Raw genomic sequence first — 22,572 nt, forward strand, 5'->3', positions numbered from 1 at the left:
ACATGTCGTTTTATGAAGGCTGGAGGAGATTTTCCAGCGCCGTACACATTCATTGGGAAGTGGTATGTCATATTTTACAATTTTCATCATAATAGAACGATAGGGTTGGGCAGCAGCAATGAATAAACTTGAGTCTATGTTGGTTAGTAGAGATAGTTATTTAAAGCAACAAGCTGTCACCAAGCATAACATCACAACGAGAGAGAGGGAATGAGACTGAGAGAGAGAAAGGAAGGGAGAGATTGAAGATGGAGGAAATTACAGTGACTGCTCTAGAAACCGAGCTCGAATGATAAAATAAAATGTGCAGAGCTGAAAAAATGGGAGGTGAGAAAAATAAGCCAGAGAGCAAGTGCGAGAAGCAATTTGAAGAGAGAGGGAACCAGAGAGAGGGAGAGAGAGAGAGGAGGGAGTGACATTTGGCTGCTACATTACTCTGGAAACCACTAGGGCGCTGCAGTTGCACACCACATTTTCTGTTGCGGATGACATTAAGGCCTATCTGTCAGCAGTGTGGTCATGATGTGCTTTATGTGTTTGGCTAACAATCGCACACTATGCTTTAATGCTTAGTCTATCACACTGTATGATATACTACAGTGTTTCTTGTGTTTGTGCTGAGTCCAGTTGCACACGTGAACATTGATTGTACACATAATATACAATATATATTACAGTACAGTAGATGGTGTGTGTGTGTGTGTGTGTGTGTGTGTGTGTGTGTGTGTATGTAGTGTACTGTAAATATATACGGATATATATATACACACACACACACACACACACACACACACACACACACACACACACACACACACACACACACACACACACACACACACACACACACACACACACACACACACACACACACACACACACACACACAGTAAGGATAATAGGATAATTCCTTTTAACAGGACGTTCATGAAAGTCCTTGCGGGCTTGTTTCCAATGAGGGCCTGTGAGCAATTAGGGGTTGCTCAGGGACAAATTTCATTTCATCGACACATATGCTGGCGTGGCCTGGAATCGTACCTTGGGCAACCAGGGCCTCTGGCTCCCTAGGCGGGCTCACTAACCACTCAGCTATGGCCGCCCCAAGTATGTACTGTGCTACAGTATATTATGTGTGCAAATGTTCCCCTCTGTACAAACATCTTCCAGTGTTTGTGCTTCCAGTGTAGTGCTTAATGGCTGCACGTCACGTGCATATTTGGAATGTGTGACCATTATGTGCTGTCCTGTGTGTGTGTGTGTGTGTGTGTGTGTGTTGCAGGAAAGATCTTTTCTTTTTTTCAGTGCATGATGTGTTCATTTGCCGAATTAATCTCATCTCACGCATGATTTTGTGGTAGCACATTATTCCTTTTGATATTAGCCCCCTTCCCTCCCTCCCTCTTCATCTTTCTCTCTCTCTTCCTTAATATCTGCCTCTCAGGCTATTCTGTTGAACTAGAGTAGTACAGTATCCCTCTACTGGATTTTCTGTTGTTGCCTGTGACCCATCAGGTCACTTTTGGAACCTGACCCACTGGTTTAGAAACACTGCTCTAGGAGAAGATGCTCTAGGATACTTTTCCATCAAATGTTTGATATCAATCTCTCTGTTAAGTGTGGGTAATAAATCACAATAGAATTGCTTTACACCCTTAATAGCATTGCGAGTTGTGACAACTTAGAAGCATCTTTTGTAAAATTCAGAGTCACTCATGAGCTAAATGAGAACACTCAGTCAACTTTGGTGACTTGTAAATATTTGGGCTGTCTGTGTACGGTATATGGTTTGGCCAGAAGCAGAACAGCTCCACTAACAACAACAACAACAACAACAACGGCAAAGCCAGGCACTATACTGGAATTCCAGGTTTCCACAGGTTTCACAGGTTTCCATGTGTCATCCTCTATATCAGTGGGAGCCATCGCGTAGATTTACGCCAGCGCTACTCAACCCGCGGCCCGCGGGCCGCATGCGGCCCCAACGCAGCGTCTTGGCGGCCCCTCATGGTCAAACCAAAAAAAAAAAAAAAAAAAAAACATTTCCGTTCAAATATATGGGTTGCTATTTTTTTTTTCAAAAACAAACATCAATTGTTACAGGTATAATGCATAGTTTTCTATGCATTTCGTTTTTTTTGGGGGGTTTGACCCCCATTTTTTGTTCGCGTTGATTTCACCAAAAGTGCACTTTTGGATTTTTGTTATCCATTTCCGGTTTCGGTTTGACCACCGGAAACGGAATTATTTGGGATCCGGTTTTGCCGATCCCGTCGGCCCTCGTTCTAATGACGGAACTGAAACTCCATTTTCTCCTTGTAGTTTTTTCTCCTCGCATATCACTGTTTAACATAAACCGTTCTAACTACAACATGGAGGCACCGTTTGACACGTGGTCTTCACTGGTAGAATCAGTGAGATGTCTGCGATGTTTACAAACAGTGCACAGCTCAATCTTAAGGATTTTAACAAGGTCTATGGCGACGTGAAAAAAACTAAAAAACAACAATAACACGTTGGCACTGGTGAGTACATTATGAGATTAACGTCTGGCATGGAATGTGTTAAGGACAGATCGATTTGGTAGACTGACTGAGTTTCATGTGTGAGATGATAGTTTAACATTGGCTGAATTATTCTATGAAACAGTTTAAATATTGCTCAAGTAAAAATTTGCCGTAGCAATGTAGAAAGGCCGTTCTCTAGAATCTAGAGGATCCCAATCACCTGTGTTGTGAACCACGTTAATGCCTGAGTTATACTTATTTAAGTTAGTTGTGTGCCGGTGTCGTGCCCTGAAAATAGCAAATCTACAAGGCAAGCTTGCTATTTTTGGTGCACAACACACCTTTAGGGCATTCAGTATTGGGAGCTAGTATTTGACCACCCCACAATTCCTGAACTTTCTCTCAGCTTTCATTCAGTAGTTAATATTACCCTCTAAACTGAAATAATTTGATACATAATATAGTGGAGATTATTGGTATTGACTGATATAGAAACTAAAACTTTTTGGGCCATGTTGGCCAGTCCCTCTGCATCTCTGCCTTGTTGGAGCCAAGTGATCTGTTTCCCTGTGTGACCTGCCTGTTCCTGCTTGCCTGGTCATGCTCACTGAGGCCTATATCCTGTCTGAGATCTTCTTTTAAAATCTGTCGCTATAGGGATATTGCCTGCCGTAGTTTGAATCGCCGACACTGTTGTAAATGTTTGTGTGTAAATTAAATTAAAGTTCTTGATGATGAAATCTGGTTTCCTGATATATATATATATATATATATATATATATATATATATATATATATATATATATATATATATATATATATATATATATATATATATATATTTTGTTGTTGTTGTTGTTAGATCGCTACCAGTTTGTACATCATCTTGAAAAACGTTGCGTTGTGACTGACCACAGGGCTGACTTAACTGTTCCACGATTCTACAGAGTTAGGCTACATAAAGAGAATTTCACTTCCTGTTTTGGGAAGGAAACTTCCCCAAATGCAGTTTGTCTTTCTCTCTTTCTCTTGTATTTGTCTTGCTCTCTCTCCCCCCCACACCCACTCTGTGTCTGTGACTCATGTTTTTGCAGATGTGTGCACATTTTACTTTCTACATTTGCTGATGCAACATTATGACCTCACAGCAGTAGAATTGAAAATTGAATTTTCCTCTAAGTCTTAGACCAACACCAAACCTCTTTGCCGAAAATAGCCGATTTCTTAGACTCTAAGAAATCTATGAAAATACAATTTTATACTGTAGTGAGGGGTCCTGCTTCATCTCTCTTTCAGCTAGGGGGTCCTTGGGCTGAAAAACGTTGTAGACCCCTGGTCTAACCTACTAGTAATAAAGACATGCATCAGCTTTTCAGTATCAGCCTGAGAGAGAAACTGCTGCACCTGATCGCATCCTGCTTTTCAATAAGATGGCATATAGTGTACCACAAACCTGCAGGCCCACTCACAACATGGTGAGTTTGAATCTGGCCACAGACCTCTTGATATGCGACATCAGTTCTCTCTCTACCTCAACCAGAAATGACTAAAATAGCTTATAAAAGCAATATAGTATTATTTATAACAAAAGCAGCCCTGGCCTTTTTCTATCCCTGAGAGAGATGACAAAACAGGGTTCCCACAGTCAAGAAGGTCCTGGAATAGTTATGGAATTTGAAACTGTGTTTTCCAGGCCTTGAACAGTTTAGGAAAAGTCAGGGACATTTTTAAGAGACTCAAAATGATTAATGTTTTTTATTATTATTCATTTTGAAATATAATTAACTAAGCCAGCTGGTCACACAGAGGCGAGAAAACCGTCAGCCGTCAGGCACCTGGAACTAGTAGCGAGCAAACTGACACTGTGAGAGCCAACCCAGTGCAAAGCAAGGAAAGGCAAGAAGCTTCAGGAGCCCCGAGCTGGTGTTGGCTAGACCGCACTCTCGCGTCGCAGTCACAGGTGTGGAGCTGTGGACAGTGATAATCTGTCACGTATAAAACAACTCAGTGGATTAAGCAATCTCATGGTCAACCTGTGAGGGAGGCTTTAACTAGCTAGATACTGGTAGCTTGTCGTTATAGATTAGGCTATTTGTGAGAGTTTGAAATAAATCTCAAGGTTTGGTTGAACTTACACTCTCTATCAGATGTGTAAGTGTCCTTGTGCAAGAATGAAGTTGAACCCCTCACTGACGATCAGATTAGCCAACTCATGTGGTCAAGAATGATCAACTATTCTTTTCATATGCTTCAGACATAAAGGACGGCTAGATTTGACTGACTGACAGTGGCGTAACGCAGAATCGCGGGGCCTCCCCGCGGGAGTTTCACGTGAGGCCCACGTACATGCACAACCCCGCGCGCGAAAAATGTCTGGTCTAATTTGGGTCTAATTCGGTCTAATTCGGTTCTATTTGACCAATATAAATCAACTTTTTTCTTTTTTTTTGCTGTAAAAATATTTTTATCAGCGCAGGCGGGGCCCCCCCCTGCTGGTGGCCCCCCCGCACCGCAGCACTTGCGACCCCTCCGTTACGCCACTGCTGACTGACTGACAGGTAGTCAAGTTCCATGTTTAGGATAAAAGTTCAACATTGGCTTTATCTACCTATTAAACAGTTCATATATTGTTCAAGTTCAAATTTGCCTTAGCAATAAAGAAAAGCTGTTCTTCAATGTCGTCAACTGTCTTTTATTTTTTTTATTTTTTTGTAGTACCTTTTAAGCACCGGTACTATTTAAAAATATTGTTTTAGTACCAGTATCGGAAAAACCCCAACCCTATAGTGCCATTTCTCGAAGTTGTAACCACTGTGTTGTATTTACAATCAAACCACGTAGGCTGTGTTTTGAAAACAGTGTTGGTACTGTAGGTCTGGAGAGTGTGATACCATTCATCTAGATGCAATGTTGACTCTTAGTAATTTACAGTATTTACTCAGGCAACTATAGCAGTGGTTCCCAAACTTTTTAGCTTCAGACCCTAAAGAGAAATCTTGATGTCTCCCCTGGACCGACACTAGTAGCCGATCTACAAGCTCACAATGCATCGCATCTGCTATTCACTACTTCTTAAACGTTTTGTTTTTTAAAACATTTATGTATGAAATTCTTTTGAAAAGAATTTGAATTCTTTTTTCATTCATGAAAATTTTAATTCTTTTTGAAAATCTTTTGAAATAATACTTTTTTTTTTTACTTGCGACCCATAAAAATGGGTGGGAACCTGAGGACTAGAGAGCACAGCGCCATAGAGCATCGCAGTTCCCGCCCCTTCCGGGTTCCACTGCAAAATACTCAATGCATTTTTCCCATTGACATTTCCAAAAATATTTATATCAATTAATTTAAGCCTAGAATCAAGCCATCCAGGGTCCTGGTGAATCATGACCATAAAACGTTTGATTATGTGAAAAAACTTTTTTGAAAACGGCAAAACAAAGGGTATTTATTAAATTAAATATAAAATAAAAAAAATCACAGAAAAAAATGTTTTATGGTCATGATTCACCAGGACCCTGGATGGCTTGATTCTAGGCTTAAATTAATTGATATAAATATTTTTGGAAATGTCAATGGGAAAAACGCATTGAGTCTTTTGAAGTGGAACCAGGAAGTGGGCGGGAACTGCGATGCTCTATTCCCATAGTAGCTTTCCTATTCACACTGAACACAACATACTCACAGCATACTTGGCATCAATACATTGTCATTGTCTAGTCATGGCTTCATTCATAAACAAAGACCATTTTCATGTCAATGAGTTTAGTTTGAGATTCCGTTCATTTCCTTCAAGTAATCTAAATGGAGCTCTCCGTCTCTTCCAGGATCCCAGGTGCTACTCTGTGGACACCTCATCTGTGTGTGTGTGTGTGTGTATGTATGTATGTCTGTGCATGTAGCAGTAAGTGTGTGTATATGTGTTTAGTCTCTTATTGTGCAGTTTGTGTGTGAGCCTGTGTGTGTGTGTGTGTAGCATCACTGTGTGCACTGCAGTGAGCGTCATGTCATCGGACCTGCTGGTAGATCTGGCCGAGGACACCCCCACGCCTCAGATAGAGCAGCTCAAACTGTCCCCGCTAGATGACCCGCAATGGCCGCCCGATCTATCTACCATGTCAGGTACATAATATACTACTGCTACTGAGACGCACGCACGCACACACACACAACTTAAACTGTTTTGTATAGAGACAGGTCTCTTCTACTGAAACTTCACCTGTTTTGGCGTTAGATGTATGTTTTTTAGATATGTAACTGACAGTCTTGTGCAGAGATTTACAATGGGTGAGACTTGTTTGTCAAGCGTTAAAGGAGTAGTTCACCCAAAAAAAATCTATCAATTACACACGTTACAAATCAAGAAGAATTCAAGGCTTCATGGGGTGTGTAATTGATAGAAAATACGATTTTTGGGGGATGTACTACTCCTTTTTAAAGCGCCATTTTGCCTATGTCTTTCTTTTAACTTGAACCCTGTCGCTTGTTATAAGAAGAGACAAATCTCCATCCTGCGTAAAATGCGTCACCCAGATGCGTTTGATGTATGCTGGTGGAGTGTTTCGATTTTCACACAGGCTGGTGGATTTAGGCTCAAAATCTGTACAGTCGGGTCTTTTTCCTATGTAGAGTTATTTCGGCGTGCCTGTGTTTATTTGCGTGTGTGCTTTTTTTTTTCTTCCAGAGACGGACATCTCCCATCTAGATGCCGGCTCTCCTCACCTCCCGTGGAACCACGAGTTCTATGACATTGCCAGGCATCAGATCATTGAAGTGGCAGGTGAATCCGCACCAATCAGAAGTATCGATTCTTACCCCAAGTTTCCCTTGCAGGCACTTTACATGTAAGCGTCGACAATGACTTAGGCTGAGTAATGAAGGCGTTTAACCGCTGGCTCTGTCTCTTTCCCTTTCTGTCTGTGTCTCCAGGTGATGACAACTTCGGCAGAAAGGTCATTGTTTTTAACGCGTGCAGGATGCCGCCACATCACCAGTTGGACCATCAGAAGCTGTTGAAGTAAGTACAACCCTAGACCGCTTATCCACAGCGACACTGAAGCTGTTAGCTGGATTCCTCGGTACTCACTAGGGATGGGCAATATTATCGATATCACGATATATCGCGATATTTTATTTCGCGATACTGTATCGATACTCCAGTATCGATATCGCGATTAAAACTTTTTTTTTTTTTTTTCAGATACAGGCTTTATGAAAAAACATTCAAAGAACCTATCACAGATCTGCAGCTACTCAATATGTAGTGTATATATAAACAATATGTAGTTGTGATATATGTATATATCGCAATATATCGCAATATATCGCAATATATCACAATATATCGCAATATATCACAATATATCGCAATATATCGCAATATCGTGATACGACCCAAGTATCGTGATGCGTATCGCAATATAATCGTATCGTGACCCAAGTATCGTGATACGTATCGTATCGTGAGATTGTTGCCAATACCCATCCCTAGTACTCACAACAACTGGAAGGAAACATAACCTTCAGTGCACTAGGTGATGCATCAGTTAATGAAACTAATCGATTTACGGTAATTGTTATAAAAAAGAAACGATAATTTAATAAAATAATCAATTAATAATCTAGCTCTATTTTGGGCAGGTAAAGGAGAAAAGTTTCCAAAAAATCCCTAACTGAAATCTACAAGCTGAAATAGTGAAATCTACAAGCTTACGATGCGACGCGTTGTAAGCTAAGGCTATTGTCAATATTTTTGCACGAAATAAAATGGTTAATCGATTCGTTGATATAATTTTTTTTTTTTAAATGCGCATCTCGATTATTAGATTTTTAAACAAGTAATCGAATAATTGCTAAGAAAATAATCAATAGTTGACACCACCTGTCCAACCGTTAGATCATGTTAAGTTATGGCCTATTCGTAATAAAATGTAATATATATGTCAGTTACAGGGAAAAATATCATTTTTGTTTTTGCATGAATGTGAACACATGTAGAGGAATAAATGTTGACAAAATGTTGCCTACATAAAGATCAAAAGCAATAAATATACTACAAGACTACAAAATAACTGCATTGACATTGACAAATCTGTCTAAAGAAGGTTAGCCCTGGCTGAGGAGTGACAGGCATTATGATGATAAATACAAGTTCAACAGAATATGTATATGAAGGAGCATACTTTGTACTGTATGTGCCAAGGTACAGTATACGATGTGTGCATTTGGTAGAACCATTTGTACAAACTCAGTTAAATAAAAAATAATAATTGGGGGTTCTTGAAATTAAAAAGGTTAAGAATCACTGGGTTAAACTGTAGAATATAGTTAATTAACAAAGAAATTTAAAATGTAACTGCAAACAGGGCTTGGTTTAGAATAGCCTAAAATAATATTTAATAACATAAATGTAAAAAGTTGACTGTTCAAGGCTAGACTCTAGCCTTGTAAAGCTGAGGTGGACTGGTGAGATTTTCTTTGTGGCGCATTGCAGGATTCCTGAGATATTTACAGTCAACTAACAATATAACGTGAATGCCCAGTTTCATAAAGAGAAAACAGTGCCGTTTTAAGTTCATACCTGGTGTAAGTGCGTTATCTCCGGGGGAATCATGTCGTTATAAAGTAAGAAACTGCGATCATTATATAATTTTCAGTCTCTTTCCATACGCGACGCAAAAGTCAATGTGTTTGTTTTGGTACAAACATTGGCCATGCTGGTGCACGTTGGACAAAACTTGAAGCCGGACCAACGTTAATGTACGTAGGACCGCATTTTCAAACTACCGGCTCACTGGGATGGTAGTTTTTTCAGGTGATCATGGAAAACATTTGTACTAGTGATTCTCATTTAGGAGACGGATAGCTACACTCTACTAGCAGCATGTGGGCTAAGCTGTCTCTCTGTTTAGTGTTTAGTGTTTTGTGTGTGTGTGTGAGAGAGTGTCAAACCAGGGTAGGCACTTAAAGAACTTGTTGATTCAGACTGATGTCTGATTGCCGTCCTCAATTGATTACTGTAGACAAGTCTGGGACACAAACTCTTTTGTGCGCACAAACGTCCGGATGTAGGCGCACGCTACAGGGAACTTTGATCTTGACACGCCTGCTACAGTATGTGCATAGCGCCTCTGTATTGATGCCAGACAATTTTAAATTGTGATTAATATTATTATGGTAGCTTGATAGGGGTTGGGATCCGGAACCGGATCCAACATTGAGAAACAGGAATCGGTTCCATCACATTTGGAATCGTTTCCAGAACCCGTTTGTCACACTGTCAGAGCTGAGACTTCACAAGTCCACATACCAGACTTCATAACAGAACTAGTATGGTTCAAACGGCCTGCACGCCAGGCTGGATAGAAAACCAAGCCTGTGGTTCAAGGTTCAAAGATTTATTTATTGTTATTTATTGTCCTGATTGTTAATTTTGTTCTATTGATGTCTTATATTATTTCCTAACCTGGGATGTTAACGATTTAAGTTATTAATCTAGAATGTAATATCACTATATTTCCTGCAGGTATCTTAAAGAGACGTTGGATAAGTATGTTGAGAGCGACTACACTTTGATCTATTTCCATCATGGGTTGACCAGTGAGAACAAGCCCTCCCTGAGCTGGCTCCGAGACGCATACAGAGAATTTGACAGGAAGTAAGTTGGTAAACAGTTGTACGCGAGCGCACTTAGCCCATTAAAAACCGGGAACGCATCTGTGTAACCACTTTAACCATTATTTTATACTTTGGCTATTCAAAAATAGCAGATATACAAGCTCATAGCGCGGCACTGATGTCAAGGACCACCCAAAATCATATGCATTTGTCAAGCTCTATGAGCTTGTATATCTGCTATTTTTGAATAGCCAAAGAAATCTAAAATGACACAGATGCGTTCCCGGTCTTAATGGGTTAAATGTTGCGTTTGTTTGCGCTTTTGGAGACCCAACAGAAGAGAAACATGTGGTTTTGTGTATGAACACGCCTGTCTGTTTCCAGGTACAAGAAGAACATTAAGGCTCTGTACATCGTCCATCCCACCATGTTTATCAAGACGCTGCTGATCCTCTTCAAACCATTTATCAGGTTATTTTCATTATCATCTTTCATAATGTTATTAAAATACCCTCATAGTATTATTATTAATAGTAATTGTAGTAATTGCAGTACTACTAGTAGTATTAGCATCCGTTCTGTTGTTTAACCAAACAGTGGGCAGTTTGGTGGTGGAAAGAAGTACTCAGATTCTTTACTTAAAGTAAAAGTAGTACTGGAGTAAAAGTACAAATGTATTGGCATCAAAATGTGCTTACAGTACCAAGTGAAAGTTCTCGTGTTCCTCCAAATTTGTCAAACTTGCACGAAGCATTTATTAATACCCGTTGCTTGTCGTTATTAGCAGAATTAGCCTAGCTGAAACAACGGTAAACATCAGGCCATAAATGGCTGTGTTGTCAGACAGAACCTCTTTCCACCATTGACTGTGGGTTGATGGGTACATTCTATATACTGTACTGTAGGTTGTATAAATGTGTGTGTGTGTGTGTGTGTGTGTGTGTGTGTGTGTTTGTGCGTGTTTCCTGCATGTGTGTATGTAGCTTTAAGTTTGGCAGGAAGATCAACTACGTGAGCTATCTCAGTGAGCTGGAGGACGTTGTCAAGTGTGAGCAGTTGACCATCCCAGCCCGCGTCAGAGAGTAAGACATTACTGTGTTCTCACTCACAAACAAGTTAATGTAAAAAATTAAGTACATGAATTAAATCCAACAATTCTTTAAAAGCTTACTGCAATAGAGTACCTGACGCCACTCCCTCTACCCCTGGGTCACAGCGTTATTTTTTCTATTGGATTTCCCATAGGGTAATCTTAGATCGTGTCATACAGTATAAGAACTGTGTTCCAAAAATAAACAAACCACCCTGGCGATTTTGTCAGGTATGTGACTCTGTGTCGTTTATGATATTGAGTTACATTTGATGACATATTTCTTTTTCTTACAGTCACTTGATGCTTCATATCCATATGAGTATAATCGCCGGGGTGATTTGTTTATTTCTGGAACGCAGCTCTTATATGACGTGATCTAAGATTCCCCTATGGGAACTCCAATACAACAAATAACGGCGTGACCAGGGGGATAGCGCCCTCTAGCGGCATTGATGTCAAACTTGGGTGCTCTATACTAATAGCATGTAGATGGTTTCCACATTCTGTTGTGGCTAGTTGGAGATATACCGTATGAAAACCCTTTGTCACCACCCTGACTGCTGTTGAGGCCACAGAACATTTTAAACAACAAAAACAATAATCCTTCTACAAATACGGAAAATCTCTGCGTGTGTGAGTGAGTGTGTGTCCCCCCATATCTCTAGAACCACTCGACCGATCAACTTCATACTCCGCACGCGTAATAGTGAGAACCTGAGGGAGTGATGCGCCAAATGGGAAGTCTGTCAGATCGGTGGTTGTCCCAAAGATATCAATAAAGATGCAAATCCCCATATATGGAGTAACCTGATGTCATCAACATGACGTCATATTGCTGACGTCATAGATCATATTTGGTCATGGCTGACATGGAGTTCCACAGATGGGCATAAAAGGGACACAGATAGACAGATACTGAAATTTCCATATTGGCATAAGATTGACACAAACAGACAGACGGGTACAATGGGTACTCTGACAACGGGTACAATGAGTATTGCATCGTATTGCATAACTGGGTGGGGCATGCATTTCCAACTAGCATTGTTCCCAACTTGGTCTAGTAATATTGAATTTTTTTTTTAGCCTACCTATATAGCGATCTAACAGCGCTTTCTCATAGCAACAGCAGAAAAGTGGTGTCATGGTTTAGAGTCTGAAACGGTCTTCAGTATATATTAATAGTGTATTTATGTGTCCAGGTATGATAACAAGCTGAGATCCTCCATGAAGCCGTCATACCAGCCCCCCATGTCTCCTGCTCGAAGTCCCCCACTACCAGAACAGGTGTTCGGGGTCCCACTCCCACTGTAAGCCTGTCTGTCTGTCATCCAGTAACAAATGCAGTCTGAAACCTGCCTTGTTGTTTGTTGTTGGGACAGACTTCTGCAGCACAAAAAGAAAACGCAAAAACGTTTTATATTTTTCATTCATGATATTGGCAAACATTTCTATCAATGTACTGTGATCTTGTGTATTATAATTTATGGGATTTTTTTTTATGATTAAGCATGTAGTGCCTAGATTAGGCTGTTGATTGGACCAGTAAATTATGTGTGGTTATTTGTTAACATTGGGGATCAGTTGTGTGGAAGGAAGAGGAAGTCAAGTTCACCAAAGCACATTCTCTCAGTCTTATGGGCTGTCTACACCAAGCACAATAAATGAAACTATAAATATAAATATAACGTTTTCAAAACCATGCTAAATCAAGTGGATGTCAGAGTCCACACCACTGCTATCACATAAATATTGTTGTAATTGTAGTCAACATGCTTGGTGTGGACAGCCCTAGACTCTCAGATCTCAAGGGTCTTTTTAATTATTATATTTGTTGTGTTTGTGCTTAGGCTGAGACAGAGGAGTCCAGATGGTGATCCAGTTCCTGTGATCATGAAAGACACCATCGAGTTCCTTAAAGTACAAGGTGACTAAAACAACATAACTATTGCTGTCAATATTCTAGACTCACGCTGACTAATTTCAATACGAACTATCCTGAACTAAACAATTATCTAGCTTTTAGAGTAGGAAATCGGTCTTACACTGGCTCCCAGTTAATTCCAAGGTTCTTGTAATCACATACAGAGCCCTCCATGGTCAGGCACCCCCATATGTACAGCTTGTGACCTGCTCCATCCACCCTCATGTTCCCAGTAGGTCTCTGAGATCCTCATGCCAGGGCCTTCTGATTTTGTGCCTCACATAAGAAAGGTGATCGTGCCTTTGCGAGCTTCGCCCCTAGGCTATGGAATACTCTCCCCCCTAGACCACACAACCGTGGCCTCTGTGGACATCTTCAAAAGGCTGTTAAAGACTCACCTGTTCAAACAGGCTTTCACATAGCTTCTTGTGATTACAGCTCTGTGTGCTGCTGAGAGTTTGTTTTCTTTGACTCTTTTTGGTTGATTTGTTAAAGAAATATGGTTTGGGCTAGAAATTGAATAATTATCGTTATAGACCTACTGTGGTCTTGGACCAAGACTGTCAGAGATTTCTTTTACCGATTCTGATACAGTTCTTGTGTATATCAGCCTTGGCCACTTCCCCAAATAGAGTTGGAACTCTGTCTTCCGTGCCCGTATTTCTCCATATACTTACAAATTCTAAGTATAAAGTGCTTACCCTAATGTTGCCCTAGTGTTATCCGACCATACTTTGTGTGTAATATTCTGTATTGTTTGATACAGAAATGTTTTAATCCCGTCTGTGCCTGAATGCCATTGCATTTCCTCGTTTCCACCGAGTGTAATACCGGCTTCCACCTGCTGCACCACAACTTCTGACACAGTCCGATATAAGACCAGACTTTGCACAGACAGGATTAAAACACTTCTTTATGAAACAATACAGAATATTAAGGCCGCTCCTTAGAACTATCACTACTTGCAACTCCTTGCAACCATTATCCTCAAATGGCACCAGTCTGCAGCTGGTCAGTCCAGACCGCTGCAATTTCTTGCAACTGGTTGCAAGTTGCGACTAGTTGCATTGGTGTGGACTGGGCTTTACAGAACACAAAGGGTGCACATGGTCGAATGACACCTGTGGCATTAGGGTAAGTACTTTATAATTAGAATTTGTACATTAATAAAGTACGAGCATTAAACACATAATTCTAAACAATATTTGGGGTAGTGGCCAAGACTTTCGGAGTGTCGGAGATACACAAATGTCAGAATCGAATACAGGATACAATCCATCCATCCAGACCAGGGGTCATCACCATGCCAGCTTGTGATGGACATTTTGATCAATATTTTATTTTTGTCACGAACAGACAGAAAACTGGTCAATAATTTTACCAGAAACACAAATGACTATCCCTAAATGTAAACTAATGGACACTATGGCTAATTCAAATAATGCAAATAAAAGAGAAAAAGTCAAGTTAAAAAGTAGTTTAATATTAATTAAAAATGTGTTATGCACATCAAACAATAATACAAAATGATTTATGGGACTTAAAATCCTGATGATTTATATAGAAAAAAATTGTTGAAATTTCAGTTCCTAACTTTATTTATTTTTCTCAGTTCCCTGTCTGCTGGAAATGTTTAGTCAAATGGTTTGTCCGCAAGTGTCTTTCCAAGTTCCCTTTCTTCACCATCAGGTTGCTCAGATTATGGAAAACAACAGAATAAGTTACCATAGTTGTGCAGACGATACACAAATCTACATAACCATTATCACTAGAGGACTATGGTCCAATACAAACACTGAGTGAATGCATGGAACAAATCAACAATTGGATGTGCAATAAATTTCTTCAATTAAACAAAGGCAAAACTGAAATAATAGTTTTTGGAGCCAAGGAAAAAGTCAGTGCCCAACTCCAATCGGTAATGTTAAAAACCTCTAGCCAAGTCAAAAACCTTGCTTTAGCCATGGACTTAGACCTATGTATGGTACACCAATACATATGGCTGAGATTTCAGTTCCTTATTTATTTTTCTCAGTTCTCTGTCTGCTGGAAAGCTCTAGTCAAATGATATGTGATTTGTCAAAAAGTGTCTTTCCAAGTTCCCTTTCTTCACTATCACTGCATAGTTGCTGCTATTCATTTTCCCAAAAATAATTAGTTGTATACTATGTTTATACTTTTGTCTCATGACGTCTGTTCCCAAACTCATTCTACTCATGTCTCGTCTCATTAGTTGTGGTTGAAAAATACTATTAGCTTAATAAACAGGTAACACACCTGTACCATTGATATGCTGTCAGGGTCAATCCATGTGAAATGATTTATGTGTAACCATTTCTAAATCTAACTTTGACTGCCCTTACACCAGCCTCTATAACCTCCCGCCCCCATTTTGTAATCAAAATCAAGCTGCATTCATGCAAATCACTGGTTACCCACGGATTTATCATTGACATAAATATTATAGCATGCATACCCATCACTGCATCATTTATCAAGATCATTGCCTCGAGCATAGATGAGGACACTTTGAAAGTACCACAGCATCAACACACAATGGTTATGGATGCAATCTACATGATCATTGGTTTCTTTATGGCATTACTCTCAAACATTTTCTGTATTGTAAGTTATCTTTCACACAACAGTACTATCTATTCAACAGTCATCCACACCACAAAAAAACATTGAAAATGAAGACAATGAGTGCTATCATTACTTTCAACAAAAGCTACATGGTGACAAACACTGGAGACATTGGAGTTGTTGATGATGTTGAATGAATCACGTCATTGTTGTCTATGCTCTCTCTGTCTCTCTCTCTGTGTGTGTGTGTGTGTGTGTGTGTGTGTGTGTGTGTGTGTGTGTGTGTGTGTGTGTGTGTGTGTGTGTGTGTGTGTGTGTGTGTGTGTGTGTGTGTGTGTGTGTGTGTGTGTGTGTGTGTGTGTGTGTGTGTGTGTGTGTGTGTGTGTGTGTGTCAGGGCTGGAAATAGAGGGGATTTTCAGACGGTCTGCCAATGTCACACTGGTGAAACAGGTGCAACTAAGATACAACTCAGGTAGACAGCAAATTATTTAAAACCACGATTCACTTCAGCAACAACTGATGTTTTAACTTTATAATTAAGTTAAGGTTTGCTAAGATGGACATCATGTTAAATATGTTACTTTTTTTACTCTTGTATTATAAACCTATCCTGAACTTCACTGGAAGCCTAACTTTGTGGAGACATATTTCTGATCAATGATTTATGAAGATATAATGATTTTGACTTTGACGTTTCACCAAAAACCATACATCAGAGTGTTAGCTTTATGGGGGTTTTGAGGTTAGATGTGGTTGTGTTTAGGGTTAGGCTGGACCAGCAGGATAAGTAAAACATATATATGTGTGTGTGTGTGTGTGTGTGTGTGTGTGTGTGTGTGTGTGTGTGTGTGTGTGTGTGTGTGTGTGTGTGTGTGTGTGTGTGTGTGTGTGTTCTATAGGAGAGACAGTGAGTTTCACCGACATGGAAGACATCCACTTGGCTGCTGTTATCTTGAAGACATTCCTGAGGGAGCTTCCTGAGCCTCTGTTGACCTACGAACTCTACGACAGCATAGTGCAGTTCAGCTGTACGCCCTTATGCACCACACACAGGAAAAAAGTCTGGAATCATAGGGAACAACTCCATCAGACCTTCCCCTTTACTGTGCTCTTGTGATAGCGTAAACCAGTAGTTCTCAAACTTTTCCGTGCCAAATTTTGTGCCAGGGACCCCCAGAAGAAAAGATTTGTGTCAAAATGTCAAGATTTAAAAAGAAATGTTCAAAATTAGCAGATGTACACGCTTGCATCCTGTGAGCCTGTATATCTGCTATTTTTTACGTATAAATTGATAAAGTGCTTACAATTATTTTGATGCTGTATTAACACATTTAACTGGGGACCCCCTGGAACCCCCTCAAGGACCCCTGAGGGTCCCCGGACCCCACTGTGAGCACCACTGGCATAAACCATTAACGTCTGGACACTCCGCAAAGCAAAACTGTCAGCACTGGATCAAAGTCAGTGGATCTGGGACTGCAGACTGCTTGACTCCTGCTACCTTATCCCTATGATTCCAGTGCTTAGACCTTTTGGACGCTCTGTCTTATCTACATTTATACGAGTGCCGTGTCTTCCATTTGACAAGCCACTAAATGCTGTGCTGTATTCTCTCTTGCAGCTGTGTCCAGCGACGACCAGGCGGCTGAGATGAAGACGATGTTGGAGTCACTGCCAGAGGAAAACCGGGCCTGCCTGACATACCTCTTCACCTTCCTAGCACAGGTACAGTTCATATACATAATACTCATCACCTTCCTAGCACAGTTACTGTTAATATACAGTACATACACTCATCACCTTCCTAGCACTAGGTACAGTTCATATTATGTAACTCCTGGGTTCAACTGATAACAATCTGCACTCTGCAGTGTAGATTAAAATCATATTCTAAAGAAAAATATATTGTCTCACTGAGATAATCTATCGATAATATACCTCTCATTAGCTTTTTCAGGTCTAGGAAACAGTTGTTGTATGTCTCTTAATCTGCTTTTCAGTAATAACATTTTTTTTTGTTATCAATTGTTTTTATTATCATATCAGCAATACAATTTTGTTTGAATGGATACATTTTTCAACAAAAACAAGATACAAACACATACACAACTTAAAAACAACACAGAAGGTTAATTAAAATAATAATACAAATAATAATAAAAATAAACCCACCCACCCCTCCCCGGACCAACAATGTCTCTAGATGCAAGAGCCAAACACCGTGCCTATACCTGTGCAAGGTCACAACACTGTGTACAACACTTAAACCAAGCCTTTAAGCTTATCTGCGAAGTTAGACCACATATCAATGTTCCTCTCACTTGCTCCATGTAACCTCGCCGTTGACAGTTCTAAATAAACAATATCTAAAAACGTTAAAGCCCATTGGCGAAATGTTAAGGTATGAGGAGGTTTCCACCTCGTAGCTACCATTTTCTTTGCCGCTGTTAAGCCAGAAAAGAAGATGCGCTTGTGTGTGCAGTTCAGGTGTAGCCGAGACACATCATTTAAGATAAATACAGTGCTTTTCAGTAATAACATGACATAACGTGCGTGCGCTTGCTTGTATCGGCCTGTTTTAGGTATCTGCCAACAGTGAGGTGAACAAGATGACCAACAGTAATCTGGCTGTGGTGTTTGGTCCCAATCTGCTGTGGGGGCAGAATGCTTCCATGACACTCGCCGCCATCGGACCAATCAACACCTTCACCAGAAGCCTGCTGGACCAACAGCATCTGATCTTCACTTAAACCCGTCTCCTGGTGCCGTACCCTCCTCCTCGCCCGTTCCAGTTAGCTCCCACAACAGGAACTTCTCATCCTGTAGCAAGTTAGTCTTTATCCAGCCACAACTCTCGACCCGTCTTGACCCATGGAGAACTTCACCACAATACACCTTGACCTATGGAGTTCAAGCTTTACTCGGTTGCACTTCTATCTCCACATATCATCCTATTTGTGACCAATCATCACAAAAATCGTCTTGACGCATTTAGTAGTCGTCATTGTCCTTGCCATTTATGCTGACTGGTCCTCTAGTAGCTCCTGTTTCGTTCCAAGCGGCGTTGACTGCAGTCAGAATCCAAACCTTGCCATTCCGCGACTAGTCTTTTTCATGCCAGGCTAGTACCTCATTAGCCAGGCATTGAATGTGACCTGACTGCAGTGTAGCCGCTTGAGAATGTTGCCAGAGCATTCCCCTGACCCGTCCCGTCGACATGGTAAACTTTGACCTCCCCAGAGCTCCTTCCTATCCATCCTTCTAGCTCCATTCTTGCCTGGGTTACACCTCCACCCATTGAAACCTTGAGGCAAGGTTGGAATCTTAATTTTTCTGAACTACCTCTGAGGGTGGCTTAGGAAAATGACATGATTCTATTTCGATGTATCTGTTTCTGTGTATCTGTGGTGTGCTGTGGTTCAATCTGTCTCTCTGGTGTTTTCCTGTGTGGTGCCAAACACATGCCCTGCCCTCCAGCTTCGACAGACGAGGCGAGACAGAGAGAGGTGGCAATGGCTTAAAATGCGCAAAGGTTGATAAAGACAGAAAAGGATGCATTAACATGTGGGAGAGAGAGAGGGTGGGGGAGTTTTGACTATAGAAGTAAAAGATGAGTTGACGTGAGTAGAGGTATACTGTATGTTCACGTCTCAATGAAAGACTCAGGATAAATTTTGCAGGATAAACTTGGTACCAAACGTCTTGGACAATCTAGCAAATGCTGTAGTTGTTGCAGCTGGCAGTGTTGTGTGTGTGTTTTGCCTGTGGTTCCTCTGTAATGGTTCATGAATGGGGTTGAGGGTGTCTAGTATGTGTGTTAATCAGCCATTATGACAAAATAATTTGTGCTCTGAAATGCCCCACCCCTTTATCTATCTATGTCATTGATATCCTAATATTGTCATCATTCTTGCATTGTCCTCTTTTTGGTCCAGTATATCTTCTATTCATTCTGGTTCTGCAGCTCTGTCCTCAAGTACACAGTCATCATCAAAGCTCTTTTGTCACGTCCATCTATCTGGTGAAAGTAGCTTGCTTTTTTGTTGTTCGTTTTGCTTTGGAAACGGTACTGAAAATGCTGATAGCAGACACCATAGTCGCAAAGCACAAGTCAAGATCATCTATACTCGGCTGATAAGACACCCCAACAGACACAGTGTGTTTATGGAACAATGGTACAGTTTAAAACATTTAGACCTGAGGTCCATTCTTCAAAAATAGCAGATGTACAGCCTTGCAGCGCGGCACGCAGTGACGTGCTGTGAGCTTGTAGATCTGCTATTTTTGAATAGCCAATGCTAAAAATCTAAAATGTCACGGATGCTTTCCCGGTTTTAATGGGTTAAAAATGTACTGTAGTTTCCCAGCTAGAAGTCAAAAGTATACTATACCTGACATCTCTCAAAGCTAATTTATACTTCATCATACAGCGTTTTTCAGTTGAAAATCTGGCCCTTTTGGTAGTCATACGATGAAGTATACACTACAGTTCATATACGTAAACATACGCCTTGCTATGCATTATGTGTGAGAATAGATCTGTATATCTCTGCTGTCGGGCAGAAACCAGCTATCTCCTAAATGAAAATGGAAAATGGAAATGAAAAAACTAAATATAACATTTTCAGGAAATTAAGAAAACCTACAAAGTCACAATACCAATTTTGATGAGGCAGTATTGCTTTGTCATTATATTATCACCACTTTACCCAAATCCAGCTCAAGTGGAGTTAGGAGGTTTTGTTAGTTCAGAAGTGCTTTATAATACTTTTCATTGGTTCAATATTTTTTTTAACCAAGGGTGTTCTATAGCGTTGATTAATGAAAAAAAAAAATGTCTGAATAGCTGGTTTCTCCCCGACAGCAACGACAATGTAGCTGTTGGCTTCAGTTTTGTCTGGGTAAAATCAGCTGTGTGGACTGCTCTAGTTGCAGTAGATGGTAAGTTTTTATTTTGATTGCATGTCCATCCCAATTTGGGGGTTGTGCACGATGTGTGTAGCAGATGTTCTGATCTGGACTTGATAGCAGTGCAATTAGAGTATAAGGGCCTATACTTGTCAAATCACTTTATATTTTCAATAATTGTTAAGAAACCAGCATAGCACTGCTGAATTATTACAGTGATAGGGGTTTGGTTAACAAGTCTTATTTAGCCTTCTGGGTTTTTGTGTAGTCTTTGTAAAGATACTTTCAGAAAGGCTCAGAGGCCTGCGGATCCAAAAGCACTAAAGTGATACTATTTTTTTATATTGTTTGTCTATAAAGCCTTATTTACATTTACTCAAATCACATTTCTTATCTGAGGCCATTTTGTGGCAGGCATATTGCCTCTCGCAATCATTTCGCTTCATTCCGTACAGGGAAATATGGTTGATAAAAGACATTTGCCAATAAATGTTTCAGCTTAAGTACAAGGCAGAAGTTTGAGAAAATCCACCAAAGTCTAATATTTTTTGCACACTAATTACAAAAAAGTCCCCAAGATCCTGATTCTACAGCTGTCAAATGCTGTACTCCTCAGAGCATTTTAATCCAGTAGGTTCACAGAGTCCTGCAGGCAAAATGTTGTGAGTGAGGACAACATACATTTTGTGATATTTTCTCCCTTAATATTCTACAGTTTATCCATTGAAATACTGTATGTTACCAGCTAGCAGGTAGAGATAGTGATGTTATGATTACCTGTATGCATCTCTTTGGTTGCCTTGGGTTGTTGTTAAATGCCACATTCCTGTTCAAGAGCTTATTAGCTATAAATAGGGAACAGTGCCCTCTAAAGGATGATTCTGCAAATGATGGCATGAATTTGTCAGTCACTGGGTGGGTGATATTGGATGATAATGCAAATAGGCTGTTGTATGATTCTGCTGAACAGAGGTAAAAGTTAGTAATGTTGCAAGATGTCAGAAAACGGTCTTCATAATTTTGTTTATTCATTGTTTTTATACCTTGTTTTAGGTACTACTTTAGGTAGTGATAGACATGGCAACTTGTTGGGCATGTCTATTGTGTTGAGGGAGTTGCTTTACTATGATCATATCTAGTTTCAGGCGAATTGTGGACAGATTTTTGTATCTTTGTCTCAATGTAAAGGTTGATGGTGAAGGTTCATGACATTGTGCATTGTTTAAAAAATAATGCCATGTCTATAAACTCTCTGGAGTGACATTTAGACACAGGTGAAGGTTACTGTTTAATGGCAGGTCAGTGGAGGACATTTAAACAGACTGTGTCTGGTTATAGGTGTTATTGGAAGGTTTAAGCCGGGTCGATGTAATCTGTCTTTTGTCATGAGTTGTCCAACAAAACTTTTCACCCCTCTGTCCTTTTTAGGCAACACTTTACTATTAAATATCTGGTGATTTCTGTAATTATACAGCCAAATGATTAAACTTCTGCTGTTGTTTTTGTTGAATTTTGCGCTTGAATTGTTGTTGTGTCGCCACTTCCAAAGCCTTATTTTGATCAGTTCAATGTTAGTTTATTTTGTCCTTGGATTTAGATGACTTAAATCCCCTTGGGGACCCCCACTCAATGAAGTATACAGGGTTAAAGTGGTTAGCTTCCCTTCAGTATCTGGTTTCCCCTCAGATTTAGTTGGTTTTAACTTCCCATCAGCGGCTGGTTTCTCCTTAGATATTTCTCATCCAGTTCCAAATTCAAGCCAGCCAAAAACCTGTTGTATTGGGAACAAACACGTCACTCAGTGATATCTATCTAAAGCTGTCATCCAAATTTGTTGATGTGACTTGACCTGAATTTTCTGAGGAATAAAAAAATCAGAGCTTTTTCAACCTGGATCATGTCTTATCTCTTCAAATCCAACCCGTAAAGGGGTTAAAAT

The 22,572-nt window shown here is 40.2% G+C and overlaps 1 protein-coding gene across 1 annotated transcript in view; it reads left to right on the forward strand.

Annotated features, from left to right (window-relative positions):
* Window positions 1-22,143, forward strand: part of arhgap1 (Rho GTPase activating protein 1) — a 39,472-nt gene extending 17,329 nt beyond the window's left edge. The window contains exons 4-15 of the mRNA XM_080423001.1: window positions 6,332-6,626; window positions 7,189-7,284; window positions 7,434-7,521; window positions 10,030-10,161; window positions 10,506-10,592; window positions 11,105-11,203; window positions 12,417-12,524; window positions 13,065-13,141; window positions 16,120-16,197; window positions 16,625-16,753; window positions 17,347-17,450; window positions 18,308-22,143. Of these exons, the coding sequence (XP_080279127.1) occupies window positions 6,509-6,626; window positions 7,189-7,284; window positions 7,434-7,521; window positions 10,030-10,161; window positions 10,506-10,592; window positions 11,105-11,203; window positions 12,417-12,524; window positions 13,065-13,141; window positions 16,120-16,197; window positions 16,625-16,753; window positions 17,347-17,450; window positions 18,308-18,475 (1,284 nt within the window). The 5' untranslated portion in view covers window positions 6,332-6,508 and the 3' untranslated portion in view covers window positions 18,476-22,143. The remainder of the gene's footprint in view (window positions 1-6,331; window positions 6,627-7,188; window positions 7,285-7,433; window positions 7,522-10,029; window positions 10,162-10,505; window positions 10,593-11,104; window positions 11,204-12,416; window positions 12,525-13,064; window positions 13,142-16,119; window positions 16,198-16,624; window positions 16,754-17,346; window positions 17,451-18,307) is intronic.
* The last annotated feature ends 429 nt before the right edge of the window (window positions 22,144-22,572 follow it).

Source organism: Gymnoscopelus braueri (genome assembly GCF_963280865.1).
Source record: "Gymnoscopelus braueri genome assembly, chromosome: 24".
Taxonomy (NCBI): Eukaryota; Metazoa; Chordata; class Actinopteri; order Myctophiformes; family Myctophidae; genus Gymnoscopelus; species Gymnoscopelus braueri.